The following is a 19,884-nucleotide window of genomic DNA, read 5'->3' on the forward strand; positions in this document are numbered from 1 at the left end:
ACCACAGAGCCCAAGATGGCCGTCCCCCGTGGATCGCGCGTGGCGGGCGGCGAGGAAGATGGCGTCCAAGATAGCAGATAGCTATATGAGTCGCACGTGGCCGGCCGCGTGGAGGAGGATTGCCAAGATGGCGGCCCCCATGAGTCGCACATGTCGGGTGGGGGCGGGGTCGGCATACAGGCTGCAGCCCTACGGGGCCTGTGGGGCCTTTCTTCGCTAGGCATAACTGGGTATAGTGTCCTTTGCGACCGCAGCTGCTGCAGGTCGCGTTGCGGACTGGGCAGTGCTGCCGTGGGTGTTGGGGCTGCCCACAAAAATGGCACGCTGGTGCTGCATAGTGGGTGGGTGGCTGCGCGGCGCAGGCCTGGAGCAGTCGCTGGTCGGGGGCCCATGATGGGATCGCTTGGTCCGCGGTGAACGAGGTGAGGCTGCGGGATGAGACCTCCATGGTTGTAGCTAACTCTACAGTGTCCTCCAAGTTCTGGGCCCCTTTCTCAAGCAACCATTGGCGCACATAGTTGGACCTGAACCCTGCCACGTATACATCCCGGACCGCGAGCTCCATATGTTGGGCGGCTGTTACAGCCTGATAATTGCAGTCCCGAGCTAAGGCTTTTAAATTGCGCAGGAATTCTTCCAGCGACTCCGCGGGGCGCTGGCGGCGGATTGTAAAAATGTGGCACGCGTAGACCTCGTTGGTGGGCCGCACACACATTTGATCGAGCATAGCCATGGCCTCCGTATACGAGGTAGTACAGTTAAGTTGTGTAGAGATACGATGGCTCACCCTTGCGTGCAGTAGGCTGAGTTTCTGCTCCTCCGTAGTTTCTGAAGTGCTTGATTCAGCCAGGTAGGCCTTGAAACATCTGAGGCAGTGTAGAAAGATTTATTTCACTTCTGCAGCCTGCGGGTCGAGTTCTAGTCGGTCAGGTTTGAGGGCTGATTCCATAGTAGTTTTCTTCAAGTTTCCTAAGACTATTAAATTGATGAGACCATCAATTCACAAGACACGTGATTGGAAGTAAACCGTGGTTTTAATAGTCTTACAACTAAGCCAGCCTGCGACCAGAGGAACTGAGAGCAGGCTTATGGCTGCAGAGCTTTATACTTCCGGTTAGTGGGAGGAGCTATGGGCGGAGCCAAGGGTGGAGCCCAGTACAAACTCCTCATCTCCCCTTATGGGCAGAGCCGCGCAACGGCTCATGTACAGAGCCCACGAGGACACAATACATGTAATACAACACAGTGTGAATTACTAGGTATCTAATTCACCACAGCTTGAACCTGGGAGCCCGGCGCTGTGAAGCAACAGTGCTAACCACTGTGCTACCGTGCTGCCCGTACAGCATAATTGACAAAAGAAGCAATAGTAACATGAGGAAAACTGCTTTCATGCAGTGAGTGGTATACACTGCCCGAGAGTTGGGTGGAGGCCGAATCAATGGAGACATTGGAGAGGGAATTGAATAATTATCTGCAAAGGAAGGAGCTGCAGGATTATGGGGAGAAGGTGGAGGACCCAGTGAATTATGGGGAGAAGGTGGAGGACCTAATGAATTGCTCCATCACAAACACAAATGGCCTCCTGTGCTGTAACCGTTCTGTGACCAAGGTATTTTCAATGGGAAAGAACCAAAGCAAAATATCTGTAATGGATGGACTGGAGGAGCGGTTAAATGACAAGGTGATCTAAAACAAAAGTAGGTGATAATGGGAAAAGTAAAGAAACAACATTCGCGCCTGGAGGAGTTGTTGTGAATGGTAAAAGCAGCAGAAGGCCGTGAGCTTTTGTTGCATATCAGGTTCCAGAGACTTGATCACAAACATCTAGACTGATACTGCAGTGTCAGGAGGGCTGCACTGTTAAGGGTGGCATATTTAAGATCATACAATAAATCAGGGCCCTGACTATTCTTTCAGCTGGATGTAAAAGATCCCATGACATTATTTTAAAGAAAGGCAAGTAAGTTACCCCTTGGCTAGTGTTTATCCCTCAACCAAGTTCTCTAAAAAAAATGGATTATCTGGTCATTATCACATTGCTCTTTGTGGGAGCTTGCTGTACAGAAATTGTTGATGTATTTCCTACATTACAACAGTGACTATGCTTCGAAAGTACTTCAAGTGCTTTGGGTTATCCTATGGTCATGAAAATACAAATATTCTTTCAGTAGGGTGAAGTGAAGCATGGAATGCCTGGCAAAAAGGTTAAGGCAGACAAAAGGTTGGTAGATCTCATACTGCTGATAGGGGATCTCCCTCCCCATGCTCCTACCTGTACCCTTACCCCAGCTGCTCTGGTGCAGCCATCCTTCAATGCTAAACCTTTTTACCTTTTTCTAGTCCTAACAAAACGTTATCGACCTGAAACCTTGGCCCAGAGCTTCCGGGGGATAATGCTTGGACAGTACCCCGGATGATACGCTGAGGGACATACACATGCAGACACACCTCCCCCACCCCCAGACGTCCCCAAGAAATGACTGCATGACAATTGCCAGCGAAGCTGAAACTTCTGAGGGGCAATTACGCTGCATTGAGAACCTTCTGATACTCTGATTCAAATCAGCGACTTCAGATGGCACTGACTGTCTTAGCAGAATAGTTACCGAGGAAACATCAGAGCAATTTAAATCATTTCCAACTTCTGGGTACTGTCTGCCCCCCACCCCCACACAAGCCCCCCCCCCCCCCCCCCCCCCCCCACCCCCGGACCATTACTATCTTCCACTAACTGCCCTCCCATCACACCAACTACCCATGACTGTCCCCGACTTCCAACAGCCCTACCTTCACCCCCGAGTAGCCCAGCTATTCTCCTGACCCCTCCCCAACTAACCCCCTCGACTACAACACCGATTACCTTGCCAGACCCACAAATTACTCACCAACTCCATCAACTATGCCCCATTAATCAGCTACGTTCCTGACCCCCAGCTACTCCTCCACCCCCCCGACTAATCCCCATCCAACACAATTACCCCTCAGCTGCCTCAACCCCCACATCCTTCTCACCTACCCCCCAACGCCTCTTGAATACCCTTGCCCCAACAAAATTCCCATCAAAACCCCGACTATCTCTCCACCCCCAACTACCCTCCCGATTCCCCAATTACCATCACACCCAACTTCCCTCCTGACCCCCCCCCCCACCCCCCGATTACCCTCCACCCCTACAACGACCTCCCACACCGTCACCTACCCTTCTGTCACCCCAACTACGCCCAGGCACCTTGCCGACTCTCTGACTATTTGGCCTCCACAGCTTTCTGCGGCAAAGAGCGCCACAGATTCACCACCCTCTGACTGACGAAATTCCTCCTCATCACAGTTTTAAAGGATGGTCATTTCAGTCTGAGGCTGTGGCATTGGCTTTTAGTTTTTCCTACTAGTGGAAACATTCTCTGCACGTCCACTGTATCTCGGCCTCTCAGTATCCTGTAAGTTTCAAAAACGTCCCCCTCATCCTTCTAATCTCCAATGAGTACTGACCCAGTCCTCAACCGCTCCTCATATGCTCAATGGGAGAGGGGAGGTGAAAGGGCAGGTGTTGCATGCAATGTCAGCATCGCATTTGTTGCCCATCTTGAACTGAGTGGCATGCCAGGACATTGTAGATGGCAGTTAATAATGGATACGTTTTCAGGACTTGCAGCACTACAGATGGATGCACAATTGCCATGTTTGGTTGTGAGCTTTGCAGATGCAGGCTACAATTTTGGGGACATGGATATGTGTCTAAATACCACAGAGCTTTCCACTGATATTGCTGACTTTATCCTCCAAAAAGCTATCAATGTGCCTTGCTATCAACTGCTGCAGAAATAGCTCTGCAAAATTACTCCCAGCTCTATTAAAAGCATCTGCAAGTTCCAAACATTTTCACTATTTTCTCCCCCTGTCAATTTCATCTTATGTACATAATGCACAGCAGGTGTCATTTGCACTTTGTCACCAATCATCTAATACAAATACTTTTGAAGATCTTGCTTCCTAGAAAATGTTCTGTTCCATTTGTTGTGATATTACTCAAATTGTTCCATTGAATCTATGGTGATGTGTACTGGTAATTACGTGGTATAAATTTCAAATGTTCCATATTGATAAAATATACAGCGTGTTTCATTTGCTAAGTTCTTTTTGCCATCAAATTAGAAAGATTGAAAATTCTACAATTACTTTGAAAATCCTTCCAAGTGCATGTGTTTGATAAACTGTGTATCAGATTATGTCAATGTTTAGGATGCAGTCTTTACTTGTTTTCTGTAAACAATTGCAAAAACATTTTCATTTGCAACAGACTTACACATACTTTGAATTTGAGATGTTTCTTGGTGATTTTATTTTTGGGGCTTGTTTAAAGAATAAAGCAATAACTACAAAATAGGCACCCAAGTACAACATTATGCTAGTTTACCTGATCTGCATGTCTTCAGCATATCTACTACAATCATTACCACCCTTTACTGTCTCTCTCCCTCTGTCCTATCCCAGATTTCCTCTTTTAGTTCTTCCTCCCCATTTCAACGGCAAAAAAAATCATCACATTTCTATCCTTTTTCATTTCCGAAGAGTCATATTCAACTCAAAACAACTCAATTTCTCTCTCCAGACCTGCTGAGTATTTACAGCACAGAAGCAGACCCAGAGGCCTGCTGTGCATGTAAGAAACAAGGCCCCTGATGTAACTATCAATTCACCAGACACGTGTTTCCGATATGAATATAGGCTTTAATCGACTTACTACAGAGCCAGTCTGTTACTCGTTGATGAACTCTCAGTGAACTGCAGGCTGACTCTGGACAAGGGTATTTATACAGCAGCACTAGGGGGAGGAGTCATGGGCGGAGCCAAGGCTGGAGACCTGTACAAGCTCCTGAGCATTCCCAGGGGTCCCCTAGTGGTCGGATAACGCTACTGCGCTTAAAAAGATATAGTGTGAATTATCATGTTACATTCACCACAGCCCCGATTACAAGAAAATGGATGAGGGGAGGGCAGGGGATTGGTAAAATGTAGAGAACCAAAAGTGTGGAAGATTGGTGGGTGGGGATGGGAATGCCAGTGTGGGGGTGGGGTAGTAGAAGAATGGCAGCATAAGACAGGTGTAATATGTAAGATTAATAATGAACTTTAACAGGGGAGAAAGTGTATATATGCAAAATGGGTTAAAGAAAATCCCTGGTATAAGACAAAGAAGCAGAATTAGGCTACTTGGCCCATCGGGTCTGCTCCGCCATTCAATCATGGTTGATATGTTTCTCATCCCCCTTCTCCTGCCTTCTCCCCATAACCCCTGATCCCCTTATGTATTATTCACACATACCCACACCAGGGAAGCATGGTGGCATAGTGGTTAGCACTGCTACATTACAGGGACCCCGGGTTCAATTCCAGCCTCGGGTGACTGTCTGTGTGGAGCTAACACTTTCTCCCCGTGTCTGTGTGGGCTTCCTCCGCGTGCTCCAGTGTCCTCCCAGTCTAAAGATGTACAGGTGGATCGGTCATGATAGATTTCCCCTTAGGGTGGGGGTCACAGGAATAGGGCGGGGGGTTAGGCCTAGGCAGGGTGTTCTTTCGAAGGGTTGGTGCAGACCCGATGGGCCGAATGGCCTCCTTCGGCATTGCAGGGATTGTGATATAAAGTGCTTTACTGGTGATTAGTGTGCAAACAGTGTGCAGGTGTTTCTTTCTGGGGGGAGAGCTGAGGCCTCTGTTTATTTTAAACTGGGGTGTTTTTAAGTGTTGCCGCCATGTGCACTGGGTGGGGGCTGAGCTCCTTCCTGCGTCCCCCCGGTTCCCCTGGAAACAAGAGCTGGTCTCCTCTTCGGCGCAGCACTTTCGACATTCCTCGCCAGCGACCGCGTTTGAAAATAACCGGCCCGGCGCGTGGCGGCGTCCGCGGGGGTGGCCGGGCTCCGCCGCCGCTCGCGCGCTCCCGGCCTCCGGCCCCCATTTATGGGAGGCTGCAGGGAGGGAGGGGGGTTTGTGTGGAATGTGCGGCTCGGCTCCCCTCATCCTCCTTCCAGTGTCGGCGCCGCATTGCCCGGGCGGGGAGGAGGAGCAGGAGCGGCAGCAGGGTTGGAAGCCACACCTCAGGTACGGGGAAGGAACGGCTCACTCATTCACACCCGGGTGGCGGGGCCAGAGATCACCCTCTCCACTCCCGGTGGGTTATAATTAACCTCCCTCTTTGAAGCCTGGCTCTGAAGTGTGTGCCATGTATGAGGGCCGCTAGGGAGGGGGGGGGGGGGAGGGCATTGCACGAGTTAGTGAATCCCAAACAAATGCTGAACAATCTCAGCAGCTCTGACAGCATCTGTGGAGAGAGAATGGAGCTGACGGTTCGGGTCAGGACACTGTGCTCAGCTGCAATGATATTCCAGAACATGTGCTGGGAGGTGTCTCCTTTTAAATGGACCAATGTTTATTGGGACCACGTGGAGCCAACTGCTGCCTCCCCAACTCTGCTGGAGCAGCCAATCTCCACCCATTTAGTAAGGATTTGTAAAGGCTTTTGTCCCAACAATTGCCATATGACATGAGGACAGCACAAAATTGTTGCTTCACAGCGCCAGGGTCCCAGGTTCGATTCCCGCTTGGATCACTGTCCATGCGGAGTTTGCACGTTCTCCATGTGTCTATGTGGGTTTCCTCCGGGTGCTCCAGTTTCTGCCCACAAGTCCCGAAAGACGTGCTTGTTAGGTGAATTGGACATTCTGAATGCTCCCTCTGTGTACCTGAACAGGCGTCGGACTGTGGCAACTAGGGGCTTTTCACAGTAACTTTATTGCAGTGTTAATGTAAGCCTACTTGTGACAATAATAAACATTATTATTAATCCAAGTGCAGGGTTCCCTTCCACGTTTGTAGTTGATTTGATGCCACAGTTACAATAATGATTTAAAATAAATCAGGATTCAACTCCTGTTGCATGTCATAGTGTTGGATTTGGTGTTAGTGGGATCTTAATGCAGGGGGTGGGGGGAGGGCGGTGCTCCTTGCTTTTTTTTACTTCTGGTAGCTCATGAGCGTTTCTCCCTGGTTTCTAAGCTGGGAAACTAACTTGCTATCATTTTATTAAATTAGTAACCAATTACTTATTTAAAATAAGTTAGAGTACCCAATTCATTTTTTCAGTTAAGGGGCAATTTATCGTGGCCAATCCACCAAGCCTGCACATCTTTGGGTTGTGGGGGCTAAACTCCATATGGACAGTGACTCAGAGTCGGGATCGAACCTGGGACCTCGGCACCGTGCGGCAGCAGGGCTAACCCACTGCGCCACCGTGTTGCCTGTTAGTAACTAGTTACTTGATCAAATAAATGAAAAGAATTGGACGGCCATGGCAGGGAAAGTGATGTGCTTTAATTGCAACATATGAGAGTTCAATCCCAGACAGCCATCTCCGTAAGTGCAGCTTGAGCAACTTCGGCTCAGAGTTGTTGAGCTCCAGAGGCAAAAAGGAAAAGTTACATGGACATTTGATTCTCAGTGGCAGTCACACCCCTTAGATTAAGTAAACTTTAGAATTGGTCAGTGGTCTGGGACAGGAGTGTGTGATTGTGTGTATGGGGATCCAGGATTCCATGATGGAAGAGCATCTGCCTTTGCCTTTGGCCAACAGGTACGAAGTACACTGCCTGTATGGATGAAAGTAAGGACTGCAGAGTGGATCAATAGTGCAGGGACCCACTTAAGTGAGGGAAGTGAAAAAGAATGTGGTTGAGATAGGGAACGGTATACTGTAGTACTGGAGATAAATAATGTTCTTTGCAGCTCTGGTAGTTCTGAATGATGTATTCCCTACCAGATTCATAGACATCCTTGTGGTTGGAGCCAAATTGGAGGAAGGATCCAGTTGTTGTGCTCACGGAAGAACCAACAACATAGGTAGAACTAGGAATTATATTCTGCTGATAAATTTGGTGAATTTACGGTCCAAATTAATCTTCTGTACCTCAAAAGTAATAATCTCTGGATTGTGACCTGAGCTATGGGCCAAGTGCAATGGATCTTGGAAACAAGTGAATTAAATGCATGGTTCAAAGATTTGTCTAGGAATAAGGGATTTGATTCATGGACACTGGGGAAATAATAATAATAATCACTTATTGTCACAAGTAGGCTTCAATGAAGTTACTGTGAAAAGCCCCTAGTCACCACATTCTGGCACCTGTTCGGGAGGCTGGAACGCAAATTGAACTTGTGCTTCTGGTCTTGTTCTGCATTGCAAGCCAGCTGTCTTAGCACACTGTGCTAAACCAGCCCCTAATAAGGAGTTGTTCATCAGGATGGGATCCACTTAAACCAGGATGAGATCAGCGTGAATCTTTTACAAGGGCTATGTATAGGGCTTTAATCTAAAAGGCGTGGGAGTGGTCAGGTAAAGGGAAATTTAGAAATCCAAGGAGAAAGTTTGAGACATCACAGCAGTATAGTGATTTGAATAAAGACAAGTAGAGTGGAACAGGAAGGGACAGAGAGTCTAATGGTAATAGTGCATAGGGTGAAATGTCCATGCAAAGAATAGTGGTGTCAAAAAAATTAAAGGCTCTTTACCTGAATGCAAGAGGCATTCATAACAAACGAGGCACAATATAAATAAATGAGTTTAATATAATCACCGTTGCGGAGAGATGATTGCAAGGTGACCAAGTTTGAGAAATTAATGTTCCAGGGTCCACAACATTTCAGAAAGGCCGACGGTATGGAAAATGAGGAGGAGTAAAGGATGTCATAAGGACAATAATAAGAAAGGTCTTTAGCTCAGAAGACACAGAGGCGGAATCAGTATGGTTGGAAATTGGAACTAACAAGGAACCCAAAAACTTTGGTGGAAATAGTTTATAGGCCCTTTGAGCGTAGTTTAAAATTTTTTATTGGAATGTGGGCTCTGCTGGTTAGGCCAGCATTATTGCCCATCTCTAATTGCCCTTCAGAAGGTGGTGATGAGCCGTCGTCTTTGAACTGCAGCATTCCATGTGATGGAGGTACATCCACAATGCTGTTAGGGAGGGAGTTCTAGGATTTGGGCCCAGTGACTGAAGAAATGGTGATATAGTTCCAAGTCATGATGTGTGGCTTGGAGAGGAACTTACAAATGGTGGTTTTACCATGCATTTGCTGTCCTTATTCTTCTAGGTGGTAGTGGTCACGGTTTGGAAGGTGCTATTGAAGGAGTCTTCGTGAGTTGCTGAGATTTGTCTTGTAGATGGTGGTGGAAGAAGTTATGTTTAAGGTGGTGGATGGGGTGCTGGTGTTGTTGGAGCTGCAATCATCCAGGCTAGTGGAGACTATGGATCACATTCCTGACTTGCGCCTTGCGGACAACCTAGGGGAATCAGGAGGTGAATTAGTCATAACAGAATTCCCAGTCTTTGACCTGCTCTTGTAGCCACTGTATGTATATGGCCTATCCGGTTCAGGTTCTAGTCAACGATAACCCCCAGAATATTGATGGTGGGGAATTCAGTATGGTAGTGCCAATGATTGCCATGGGAAGATGGTTAGGTTCTCTCTTGCTGGAGATGGTCATTGTCTGGCGCAAATGTCAGTTATGAGCCCAAGCCTGAATATTGTGGAAGTTTTGGTGCATATAAACACAGACTGCTTCAGTATCTGAGGAGTCGCAAATAATGCTGAACTTTGTGCGCTCATCAACTAACAACCCCAGTTTTGACTTTATGATGGAGGGAAGGCCATTAATGAAGCAGCTGAATATGGTTATGCTGAGGATACTCCTTTTGAGGAACTCTTGTGGCTATTGTAGAAACATATAAAATAGGAGCAGGAGGAGGCCGTTCGACCCTTTGAGCCTACTCCGCCATTCATTTTGATCATGGCTGATCATCCAACTCAGTAACCTGTTCCTGCTTTCCCCTCATACCCTTTGATCGCTTTAGCCCCAAGAGCTATATCTAACTGCTTCTTGAAAATATACAATATTTTGACCTCAACTGTTTTCTGTGGTAGAGAATACCACAGACCGACCACACTCTAGGTGGTGTTAAATATATTGTTAGATTGTGATCCCTGGTTCTGGACTCTGCCGCCAATGGGAACATCTTTCCTCATCTGTCCTGTCTTGCCGTTTTGCCATTTAAGAGGTTTCTATGAGATCATCCTTAATCCTCTAAACTCCAGCAAATATAATCCTATCCAAGTCAATTTCTCCCCCTACTCCTGCCCCACTTCAGAGGTGAATGAAATTTCAGGCTTGTGTTGATTCAGATTCCCCCTACTGCCTCGGGAAAGTGGGCAGCATAATCAAAGACCTTTCCCAACTGGGTTATTCTCTCTTCCAACCTCTTCCATCAGACAGGAGATACACAAGTCTGAGAACGCGCACTGACAGGCTCAAAAACAGCTTCTTCCCCACTGTTGCCAGACTCCTGAATGACCCTCTTATGGACTGAGCTGATCTCTCCACACGTCGTCTCTACTGAGGAGTACTACACTCCTTATGCTTCTGGGACTGGAATGATTGACCACTAGCAACCACAACCATGTACCTTTGTGCTCAGTATGATTCCAACTGGTGGAGAGCTTTCCCCCGATTCTCATTGACTCTAGTTTGCTTGGGCTCCTTGATGCCACACTGAGTCAAATGCTGCCTTGATGTCACTCTCACCTCACTTCTTTTTTTTTTCCAAAGACATTTTATTCCAAACATACACAATATCAACTTCTGGTGGCGGCTATGAGGGAGTAAGTTGCATATTTGGTGGCTCCCACTCTGGCCGGACTTTTGGACTTTTCCCCCAACTTTTTTGCGCTTTTGAGCGCTGGATTGGAAAGTAATAGTACTCAGGCACTGAATCCATACAGAGATGTATAGAACTAAGAAGTAGGAAGGCTCGCAAACAGCTGAAGCAGTGGATAAGTAAAGGCAAGGGGGAGGCTATGAGTGAAACCAATATGGCCGATGTCCAGACCCCGGCGCCGCCAAATCAGCCTACAATGGAGCACCTGCTGCAGGTTATGCAGGAGAGCTTCCTAGCACTGAAAAGTGATCATTTGGAACCGCTCCAGAAATCGTTTGACCGAATGGAGAAAAGGCTGGATACCCAGGCTGAGAAGATCCAGGAGCTGGAGAAGACAGTGGAGGAGCAGGCGGATTTTCAAACGATGGCGGACGTGGAGATTCGTAGGTTGAGAGACCAACAAAAAATGCTCCTGGAAAAGCTGGAGAACAAGTCTCGCCGGCAGAATTTACGAATCGTTGGCCTCCCGGAGGAGGCCAAGGGGCTGGATGCTGCCGCGTATGTGGCAGATAGGTTCAAGAAGCTGCTGGGGAACGAGGTGTTCCTTCGCCTGCCGGAGGTGGACAGGGCACATAGAGCACAGGTGAGGCAGCCGCGGCTAGGGGGTCCCTCACGAGTGATGATGGTCCGGTTCCACAGGTTCCTGGATAAGGAGCAGGTTCTTCAATGGGCCAAGAGCACGAGGAGCTGCAACTGGGATAATAGCACCCTGCGCTTTTACCAAGACCTGAGCGCAGAGGTGGCCAGAAGGAGGGCAGGCTGACCTATGGAGATTTAGTCGGCCGTTGGCGAAGGAGATTTTGTTCTATTCTCACATCCACAAGGTGTATTCCCGAATCGATTTCTTTATCATAAGCAGGGACTTGCTGACAGGGATTTTTTTTATTTATTTCTTTATTTTTTATAAATTTAGAGTACCCAATTCATTTTTCCAATTAAGGGGCAATTTAGCGTGACCAATCCACCTACCCTGCACATCTTTTGGGTTGTGGGGGTGAAACCCACGCAAACACTGGGAGAATGTGCAATCTCCACACGGACAGTGACCCAGAGCCGGGATCTAACCTGGGACCTCGGCGCCATGAGGCAGCAGGGCTAACCCACTGCGCCACTGTGCTGCACTTGCTGACAGGGATGACGGGTGCAGAATATTCGACAATTACCATCTTGGACCATGCTCCGCACTGGGTTGATCTGCAGATTTGCAAAGATAGCTTTCAGCGCCCACAATGAAGGCTGGAAGTTGGACTGCTGGCGGACGAGATGGTGTGTCAGAGGCTGAGGAAATGCATGCATAATTACCTGCAGGTAAATGATACTGGAGCAGTCTCAGCAGCGGTGCTCTGGGAAGTGCTGAAGGCAGTGGTGAGAGGGGAGCTGATTTCAATCCGAGCCCATAGGGACAGGACAGACAGGGCAGAAATGGACCGACTGGTTAAGGAAATTTTACGGACGGACAGGAGCTGTGCGGAGTCCCCGAGGCCAGAGTTACTTAGGAAATGACAGAGGCTGCAGACCGAGTTTGGGGTGTTGTCTACAGGGAAGGCCGTAGAGCAGCTTAGAAGGGCAAAGGGTACAATATACGAGGATGGGGAGAAGGCCAGCAGAATGCTTGCACAGCAACTAAGAAAGAGAGAAGCGGCTAGGTAAATAGGAAAGGTAGTTGACGGGGAGGGAAACCTGGTGGGGGACCCGGTAGGACTGAACAAGGTGTTTAGGGACTTCTATTGCAAGCTGTACACCTCGAAACCCCCCACGGAACCGGAGGGGATGAGGCGCTTTTTGGACGGACTGACCTTCCCAAGAGTAGGTAGGGGTTGGTAGACAGGCTGGGGGCCCCGATCAGGACTGAAGAAGTACTGGGGGGCCTGAAGGTCATGCAGTTGGGTAAAGCCCCGGGGCCGGACGGATACCCGGTGGAGTTTTATAAAAAGTTCTCCGAGATAGTGGGGCTGGTGCTGGTCAGGGTGTTCAACGAGACAAGAGACAGAGGGCTCTTACCCCTGATGATGTCGCAGACCACTATCTCGCTTATACTGAAGCGGGATGAAAACCCGGAGGCATGTGGGTCCTATAGGCCAATCTCTTTGATTAACGCAGATGCTAAGTTACTGGCCAAGATCTTGGCGTCTTAAATTGAGGACGTGTACCGGACATGACTGCGGAGGTCCAAACCGGGTTTGTAAAGGGCAGGCAACTGGTGGCCAATCTAAGGAGGCTGCTCAATGTGATTATGATGCCCCGGGAGAGCAGGGAGGCAGAGGTGGTGGTAGCAATGGATGCCGAAAAGGCTTTCGACCGGGCTGTGTGGGACTATTTATGGGAGGTGCTGGGACGTTTTGGTTCGGGGTGGGATTCCTTGACTGGGTTAGGCTGCTATATCAGGCCCCAGAGGCTAGTGTGAGGACCAACAGGACGACATCTGACTACTTCAGACTGCACCATGGGACTAGACTGCTGCTGTTTGCACTGGCTATAGAGCCGCTGGCAATTGCTCTGAGAGGTTCAAGGCACTGGAAAGGGCTGTTCCGGTGGGGGGAGTGGAACATAAAGTTTCGTTATATGCGGATGACCTGCTGTTATACGTGTCAGACCCAATGGCGGGGTTGGACGGAATCATGGAAATCCTGAGGGAATTTGGTCGGTTCTCAGGATACAAATTGAACATGGCAAAGAGCGAGTTGTGGGTAGTGCAGGCGAGAGGTTAGGAGAGTAGGCTGAGGGGGCTGCCGTTCAGGCTGGAAGGGGAAAGCTTCAGATATTTAGGGATACAAGTAGCGCGGGACTGGGGTAAGTTGCATAAGCTAAACTTGTCCCGGTTGATGGAGCAAGTGAGGGACGGGTTCCGGAGATGGGATGCGCTCCCGCTGTCATTAGCGGGGAGAGTGCAGACGGTGCAGATGACGATTCTCCCGAGATTCTTGTTCAGTATCTCCCCATTTTCATCCCGAGGTCCTTCTTTAAGAGGCTAGATAAAATTATCCTGGGATATGTTTGGGCGGGAAAGTCCCCACGGGTGAGGAAGGCGATGCTCAAGAGGAACCGAGGAGATGGGGGTGCTGGCATTGCCGAACTTTAGCAACTGCTACTGGGCAGCTAACATAGCCATGGTAAGGAAATGGATGGTGGGACGGGGTCGGTTTGGTAGCGGATGGAGGCTGCTTCGTGCGGGGGCACCAGTTTGGCAGCCGTGGTTATGGCGCCTCTGCCGCTCCCGCCGGCACGATATTCCACCAGCTCTATATAGTGGTGGCGGCTCTACGGACCTGGGGATAGTGGGGGAGGCATATAGGGGAAGTGTGAGCATCGGTTTGGTCCCCAATCTCCTGGAAGGGAGCTTCCCTAGCAAGAGTGTGTTGGAGGAGAAGTTCGGGCTGGCGAGAGGGAATCTCCCCCCCCCCCCCCCCCCCCCCCCCCCCCCCAAGGGGGATCCAGGACAGGGTAGTTTCCAGAGGGGAGAGTCTCCGACATCTATAAAGAACTAATGGGAGCAGAGGAGGCACAGACCGAAGAACTGAAGGTTAGGTGGGAGGAGGAGCTCGGGGGGGGGGGGGGGGGGGGGGGCGAGATAGAGGACGGCATATGGGTAGACGCTTTGAGTAGAGTAAACACGACCACAACATGCGCCAGGCTCAGTGATCCAGATTAAGGTCGTACATCGGACCCACATGATGGTTGCCTGGACGAGCAAATTCTTTGGGCTGGAGGATAAATGTGCTAGATGTGCCGGAGGACCAGCGAACCATGTACACATGTTCTGAGTGTGTCCTAAACTAAGGGGGTACTTACTGGCAGAGATTCGCGGACGTCATGTCCTGGGTATTGAAAACTAGGGTAGCAATGAGTCCTGAGGTGGCAATTTTGGGGGTTTCGGAGGACCCGGGAGTCCAGGAGGAGAAAGAGGCCGCGTCTTGGCCTTTGCTTCCCTGGTAGCCTGGCAATGAATACTGTTGGCATGGAGGGACTCAAAGCTCTCGAAATCTGAAGTATGGCTTTCGGACCTGGTGAGCTTTCTCGAGCTGGAGAAAATTAAGTTTGTCTTGAGAGGATCGCTGTCAGGGTTCGTCCAGAGGTGGCAGCCATTCGTTGACTTCTTCGCGGAGAATTAATCTTTAGCAGGGGAGAGGGGAGGGGGGTTAGGGTAGCGTAGAGTAGGGGGTTGCTTAGGCATGTTCTTGCAAGAGGAGAGCCGATGCTTACATTATGTCTTATTTGCTTTTTGTACACTACGGTATAATGTTGCTCTTGTTTATGCCAAAATTACCTCAATAAAATTGTTTATTAAAAAAAACATACTCAATATCAACAAAATACATAGTCCAACAAAACATAGTTAACAATTTGTGCAATTTTCCCCTTTTTACTTCCTGCCCTTCCTCTTCACCCCCCCGTGACGAACAGCTCCTCAGATAAAGTCACGAATGACCTCCGTCGCACTTTGAAGCCCTCTTCTGATCCCCTCAGAGCGAGCTTAATCTTCTCCGCCCGAGGAAAATCGGACAAATCCCCGAGCCAGGCCACCACCCCTGGTGGTGTATCCGACCTCCAATTCAAAAGGATCCTTTGCCAAGCAATCAAAGTGGCGGAGGCCAGGATATCAGTCCCCTTACCCTCCAGCAGCCCTGGCTCCTCCAAAACCCCAAAGATTGCCACTATGGGGTCTGGCCTGATCCCGGCCCCCACTATCCTGGATAACGCCCCAAACACCGCCTCCCACAAATTCTCCAACTTCTCACAGCCCCAAAATAAGTGAGCATGATTCATCGGCCCCTGCCCACACTTCTCCCACTCATCTGTTGCTCCTTGGAAAAACCCACTCATCCTTGCCCAAGTCATGTGTATCCTGTGCACCACTTTGAACTGAATTAAGCTCATCTTCATGCAAGAGGAGGTTCAGTTCATTCGCCTCACACCAAAAGCCCCCATCCTATCTCCCTTCCCAATTCCTCCTCCCACTTACGCTTTATCCTTACCACCAGCGCTGTCCCATGCTCTCCCAACCACCTGTATATGTCCCTAATCCTTCCCTCCCCCAAGTCATCAGGAAGCAACAGTTGCTGTAATAACGTAATCCAGTTGCTGGGGGAATGTCGGCCACCCATTTTATGAAAAGCCTCGCACCTGCATATACCAAAACTCACTTCCCCTTGGTAAGTCAAACCTTTCCCGCAGCTCGTCCAGTCCAGCAAACTTCCCCTCTGAGAACATATGCCTAACCCGCCCCAGCCCCATCGCCCTCCACTTCCCATACATCCCGTCCATCCCCCCAGCCTAAACCTAAGGTTCCCACACAGTGGCGTCAACACTGAAATTTTATCAAACTTAAAATGCCGCCTCAATTGGTTATATATCCTAATACTGTAGTCAACTCCACCACCGGACTCCTCCCCGTCTACTTCCCTGGGGCTAATGGCAACGGGGCCTTCAAACTAAACCCCTGCAGCACTCCTCACCCAACCCAACCCATTCTGCCCACGTCCTCACTCATCTCCACATTTCCACCCCAGTAATAATGCATCAGGTTCCGGAGCACCAGTCCCCCATTCTGTCTCTGCCTCTGTACCAAAGCCCTCTTTACCCTCGGTACCTTTCCCACCCATATGAACTCCTAAATCAGTGCCTCAACCCTCTGGAAAAATACCTTGGGGAGAAAGATCAGGAGGGTCTGAAGGACAAACAGGAACCTTGGCAGCACATTGGCGGCACGGTAGCACAGTGGTTAGCACTGTTGCTTCAAAGTACTAGGGAACCGGATTCGATTCCCAGCTTGGGTCACTGCTTGTGCGGTTTCCTCCGGGTTCTCCGGTTTCCTCCCACAATTCCCGAAAGACGTGCTTGCTAGGTGAATTGGACATTCTGAATTCTCCCTCAGTGTACCCGAAAAGGCCGGAGTGTGGCGACTAGGGGATTTTCACAGTAACTTCATTGCAGTGTAAGCCTAATTGTGACACTAATAAAGATTAGATTAGACGGTCATCTTTACCATCAGCACCGTTCCTGCCAATGTAAAGTGCAAAGTATCCCACCTCTTGAAATCTCCTCCTTTTGTATGAAAAATATTTTATTGAGGAATATATATATATATATATATATCAAACACAACCATCAAACAAAACAAGCAAACACGGCTGCAAATAATCAAACCATCTAAAATACCCAAACCTTACCATCCCACCTCCCGCTCCCCTACCTCCTTTTTACCCCAACTGTTGACATCTTAACTATCTTTGAAGAAGTCGATGAACGGCTGCCATCTCTGGGCAAACCCCTCCACAGACACCTTCAAGGTGAACATTATCTTCTCAACCTGGGGAACTCTCCCAGGTCACTCACCCAAACTCAGCTTTCAGTAGCGCCGAATCCTGCCACTCCAATAAGATCTGTCTGGCTACCAAGGAGGCAAAGGCCAAAACATTGGCCTTTCTTGCCCCCTGGACACCCGGGTCTTCTGACACTCCAAAGATCGCCACTTCTGGACTCGGAGCCACCTACATCTTCAAGACCTCTGACATAACGTTGGCAAACCCCTGCCAGAAATCCCAAGCTTCAGACAGGCCCAAAACATGTGGATATGATTTGCAGGCACACCCGCACACCACCCATACCTATCCTCCACCCCTTCAAAAAACCTGCTCATCCTGGCCACAGTCATGTGCACCCTGTGTACCACCTTAAACTGAATAAGGCTAAACCTAGTACAGAACGAGGACGTGTTCACCCTCCTCAAAGCCTCCTCCCACAACCCAGCCTCCATCTCCCTCCCCAACTACTCCTCTCACTTACACTTCACTACTCCTATTGGGGCTTTCTACCAATCCATCAAGTCCTTATATATTTCCGACACTTTAGCCTCACCTACCCCTGTTTTTGACACCACTTTGGCCTGTAGCCCTGGGGCGGCAGATGGGCGAAGGATGGTACCTGCTTCCTAACAAAATCCCTCACCTGTCAATACCGGAACCCATTCAGGTGGGTAAATCAAATTTCTCCACCAACCCCTCTAAGCTCAAGAGGTTTCCCCGAACGAATAGATCCCCAAACCATGCCAGTTGCCACCTCCCGTCCAGCCCCCCACCTGGTGCAAATGGATGATTCCCGAAGATCGGTGCCCAAACTGAGGCCCCCTCCAGCCTCAGGTGCTGCCCCCGCTGCCTCAGGGCTGCCATCAATACCAGGTGTGTAGAGTACCTGGCCGGCGAGATCGGTAAAGGTGCCATCAACAATGCCCCCAAACTTGAGTCTTTATAAGAGGCTGCCTCCATCTGCTCCCATACCAACCCCTCCCCCACTTCCTAACTATGGTATATTCGCTGCCCAATAGTAATTCATTAAATTTGGAAAAGCTAACCCGCCTTCCCCCCGACCGCACTCCAGCAGCATCTTTTTCATCCGCGGGACTTTACCCGCCCAAACAAACTCCGAAATTAATGCATTCACCCTCCTAAAAAAAAGCCTTTGGAATGAAGATTGGGAGATTCTGGAACACAAATAAGAACCTCGGGAGAACCATCATCTTCACCGATTGCACCCATCCTGTCAGTGACAGCGGAAGCATATCCCACCTCCCAAAATCCCCCTTCATCTGCTCCACCAAACTGAGCCAGATTCAGCTTGTGCAGCTGCTTCCTCACCCACGCCACCTGAATGCCCAAAAACCAAAAGCTCGTCCCCACTTCTCTAAACGGCAACTCCCCCAGCCTCTTCTCCTGCCCCTTCCCTTGAATCAGAAAAACCTCGCTCTTCCCCATATTCAATTTGTATCCCGAGAACAGGCCAAATCCTACCAAAATGCCTATAATCCCCCCAATAACTTCCAAAGGGTTTTATATATGTAGAGCAGTAGATCATCTATGTGCCCTATACTCCACCCCCCGCCGTGCTATCCCCTGCTAGTCCCTTGATGCTCTAAGCGCCATTGCCAACGGCTCTATGGCCAAAGCAAAGAGCAATCGGGAGAGTGGGCATCCCTGCCTCGTCCCCGGTACAACCTAAAATATTCTGAACGTTTGCACACTCGCTATCGGCGCCCGGTACAATAGCCGGACCCAATCCACAAATCCCTGCCCAAACCCAAACTGCCCCAGCAAGTCCCACAAATAGTCCCACTCCACCCGTTCAAAGGCCTTCTCTGCATCCATGGCGGCCATCACCTCCACACTACGTCCCTTCGGGGGCATCGTTATAACATTTAACAGTCGCCTGATGTTAGGCGACAAATGCCTCCCCTTAACAAACCCTGTCTGGTCAGCAGCAAGGTGGTTCAGTAGTTAGCACTGCTGCCTCACGGTGCTGAGGTCCCAGGTTCGATCCTGGCCTTGAGTCACTGTCTGTGTGGAGCTTGCACATTCTCCCCGTGTCTGCGAAGTTCTCATCTGCACAACCCAAAGATGTGCAGGGTAGGTGGATTGGCCACACTAAATTGCCCCTTAATTAGAAAAAAAAAATTGGATACTCTAAATTTTTTTTTTTTTAAACGCCGTCTGGTCCACCCCTATCATCCCTGGCACACCATCCTCAATCCTTGAGGCCAGGATCTTGGCCAGCAACTTAGATCCACGTTTAATAACAAAATTGGCCTGTAGGACCCACATTGCTCCAGATCCTTTTCCCTTTTTAAAATTAAGGAGATCGAGGCCTGAAATAACGTAAGGGGGTCCACCCCTTGTTCCCTTGCCTCATTGAACACCCTTACCAGCAAGGGCCCCAAGTACCCCTAAAACATTTTATAAAATTCCACCGGGCACCCGTCTGGCTCAGGGCCTTCACTGCTTGCATTGCCCCCATAGCCTCCACCACCTCCACCAGCCCAATGGGGGCTCCCAATCCCTCCACCAGATCCTCCTCCACCCTAGGGAACTCCAACCCCTTAAACAACGCCTCATTCCCTCCACCCCGCCAGAGGGTTCCGACTCATACAATCTCTTATAAAAGTCCCCAAACACCCCATCCACCCTCACCTGATCCAAGACGGTATTCCCCTTCCATATCCTTCATCTTCTGATCTCCCTCACTGCCTCCTGCTGCGACTGCATCCTACTGATACAACCCATCACCTTCCTTTGCTCCACTAGCTCCTCCAATGCCTGCCTCTTCCCCTCCTCCAGCTCTGGGGGCTCCA

The 19,884-nt window shown here is 49.5% G+C and overlaps 1 protein-coding gene across 4 annotated transcripts in view; it reads left to right on the forward strand.

The window, feature by feature from the left end:
• Window positions 1–5,928: 5,928 nt before the first annotated feature.
• The window catches only part of cmss1 (cms1 ribosomal small subunit homolog), a 443,802-nt gene continuing 429,846 nt past the window's right edge, over window positions 5,929–19,884 (forward strand). The window contains exon 1 of one of the 4 annotated variants that reach the window (XM_038801753.1): window positions 5,929–6,099. In XM_038801753.1, the coding sequence (XP_038657681.1) occupies window positions 5,959–6,099 (141 nt within the window). In that variant the 5' untranslated portion in view covers window positions 5,929–5,958. The remainder of the gene's footprint in view (window positions 6,100–19,884) is intronic. The other 3 variants (XM_038801755.1, XM_038801756.1, XM_038801754.1) reach the window with 3 other exon arrangements.

The sequence above is a fragment of the Scyliorhinus canicula genome, chromosome 7 (genome assembly GCF_902713615.1).
Source record: "Scyliorhinus canicula chromosome 7, sScyCan1.1, whole genome shotgun sequence".
NCBI lineage: Eukaryota > Metazoa > Chordata > Chondrichthyes > Carcharhiniformes > Scyliorhinidae > Scyliorhinus > Scyliorhinus canicula.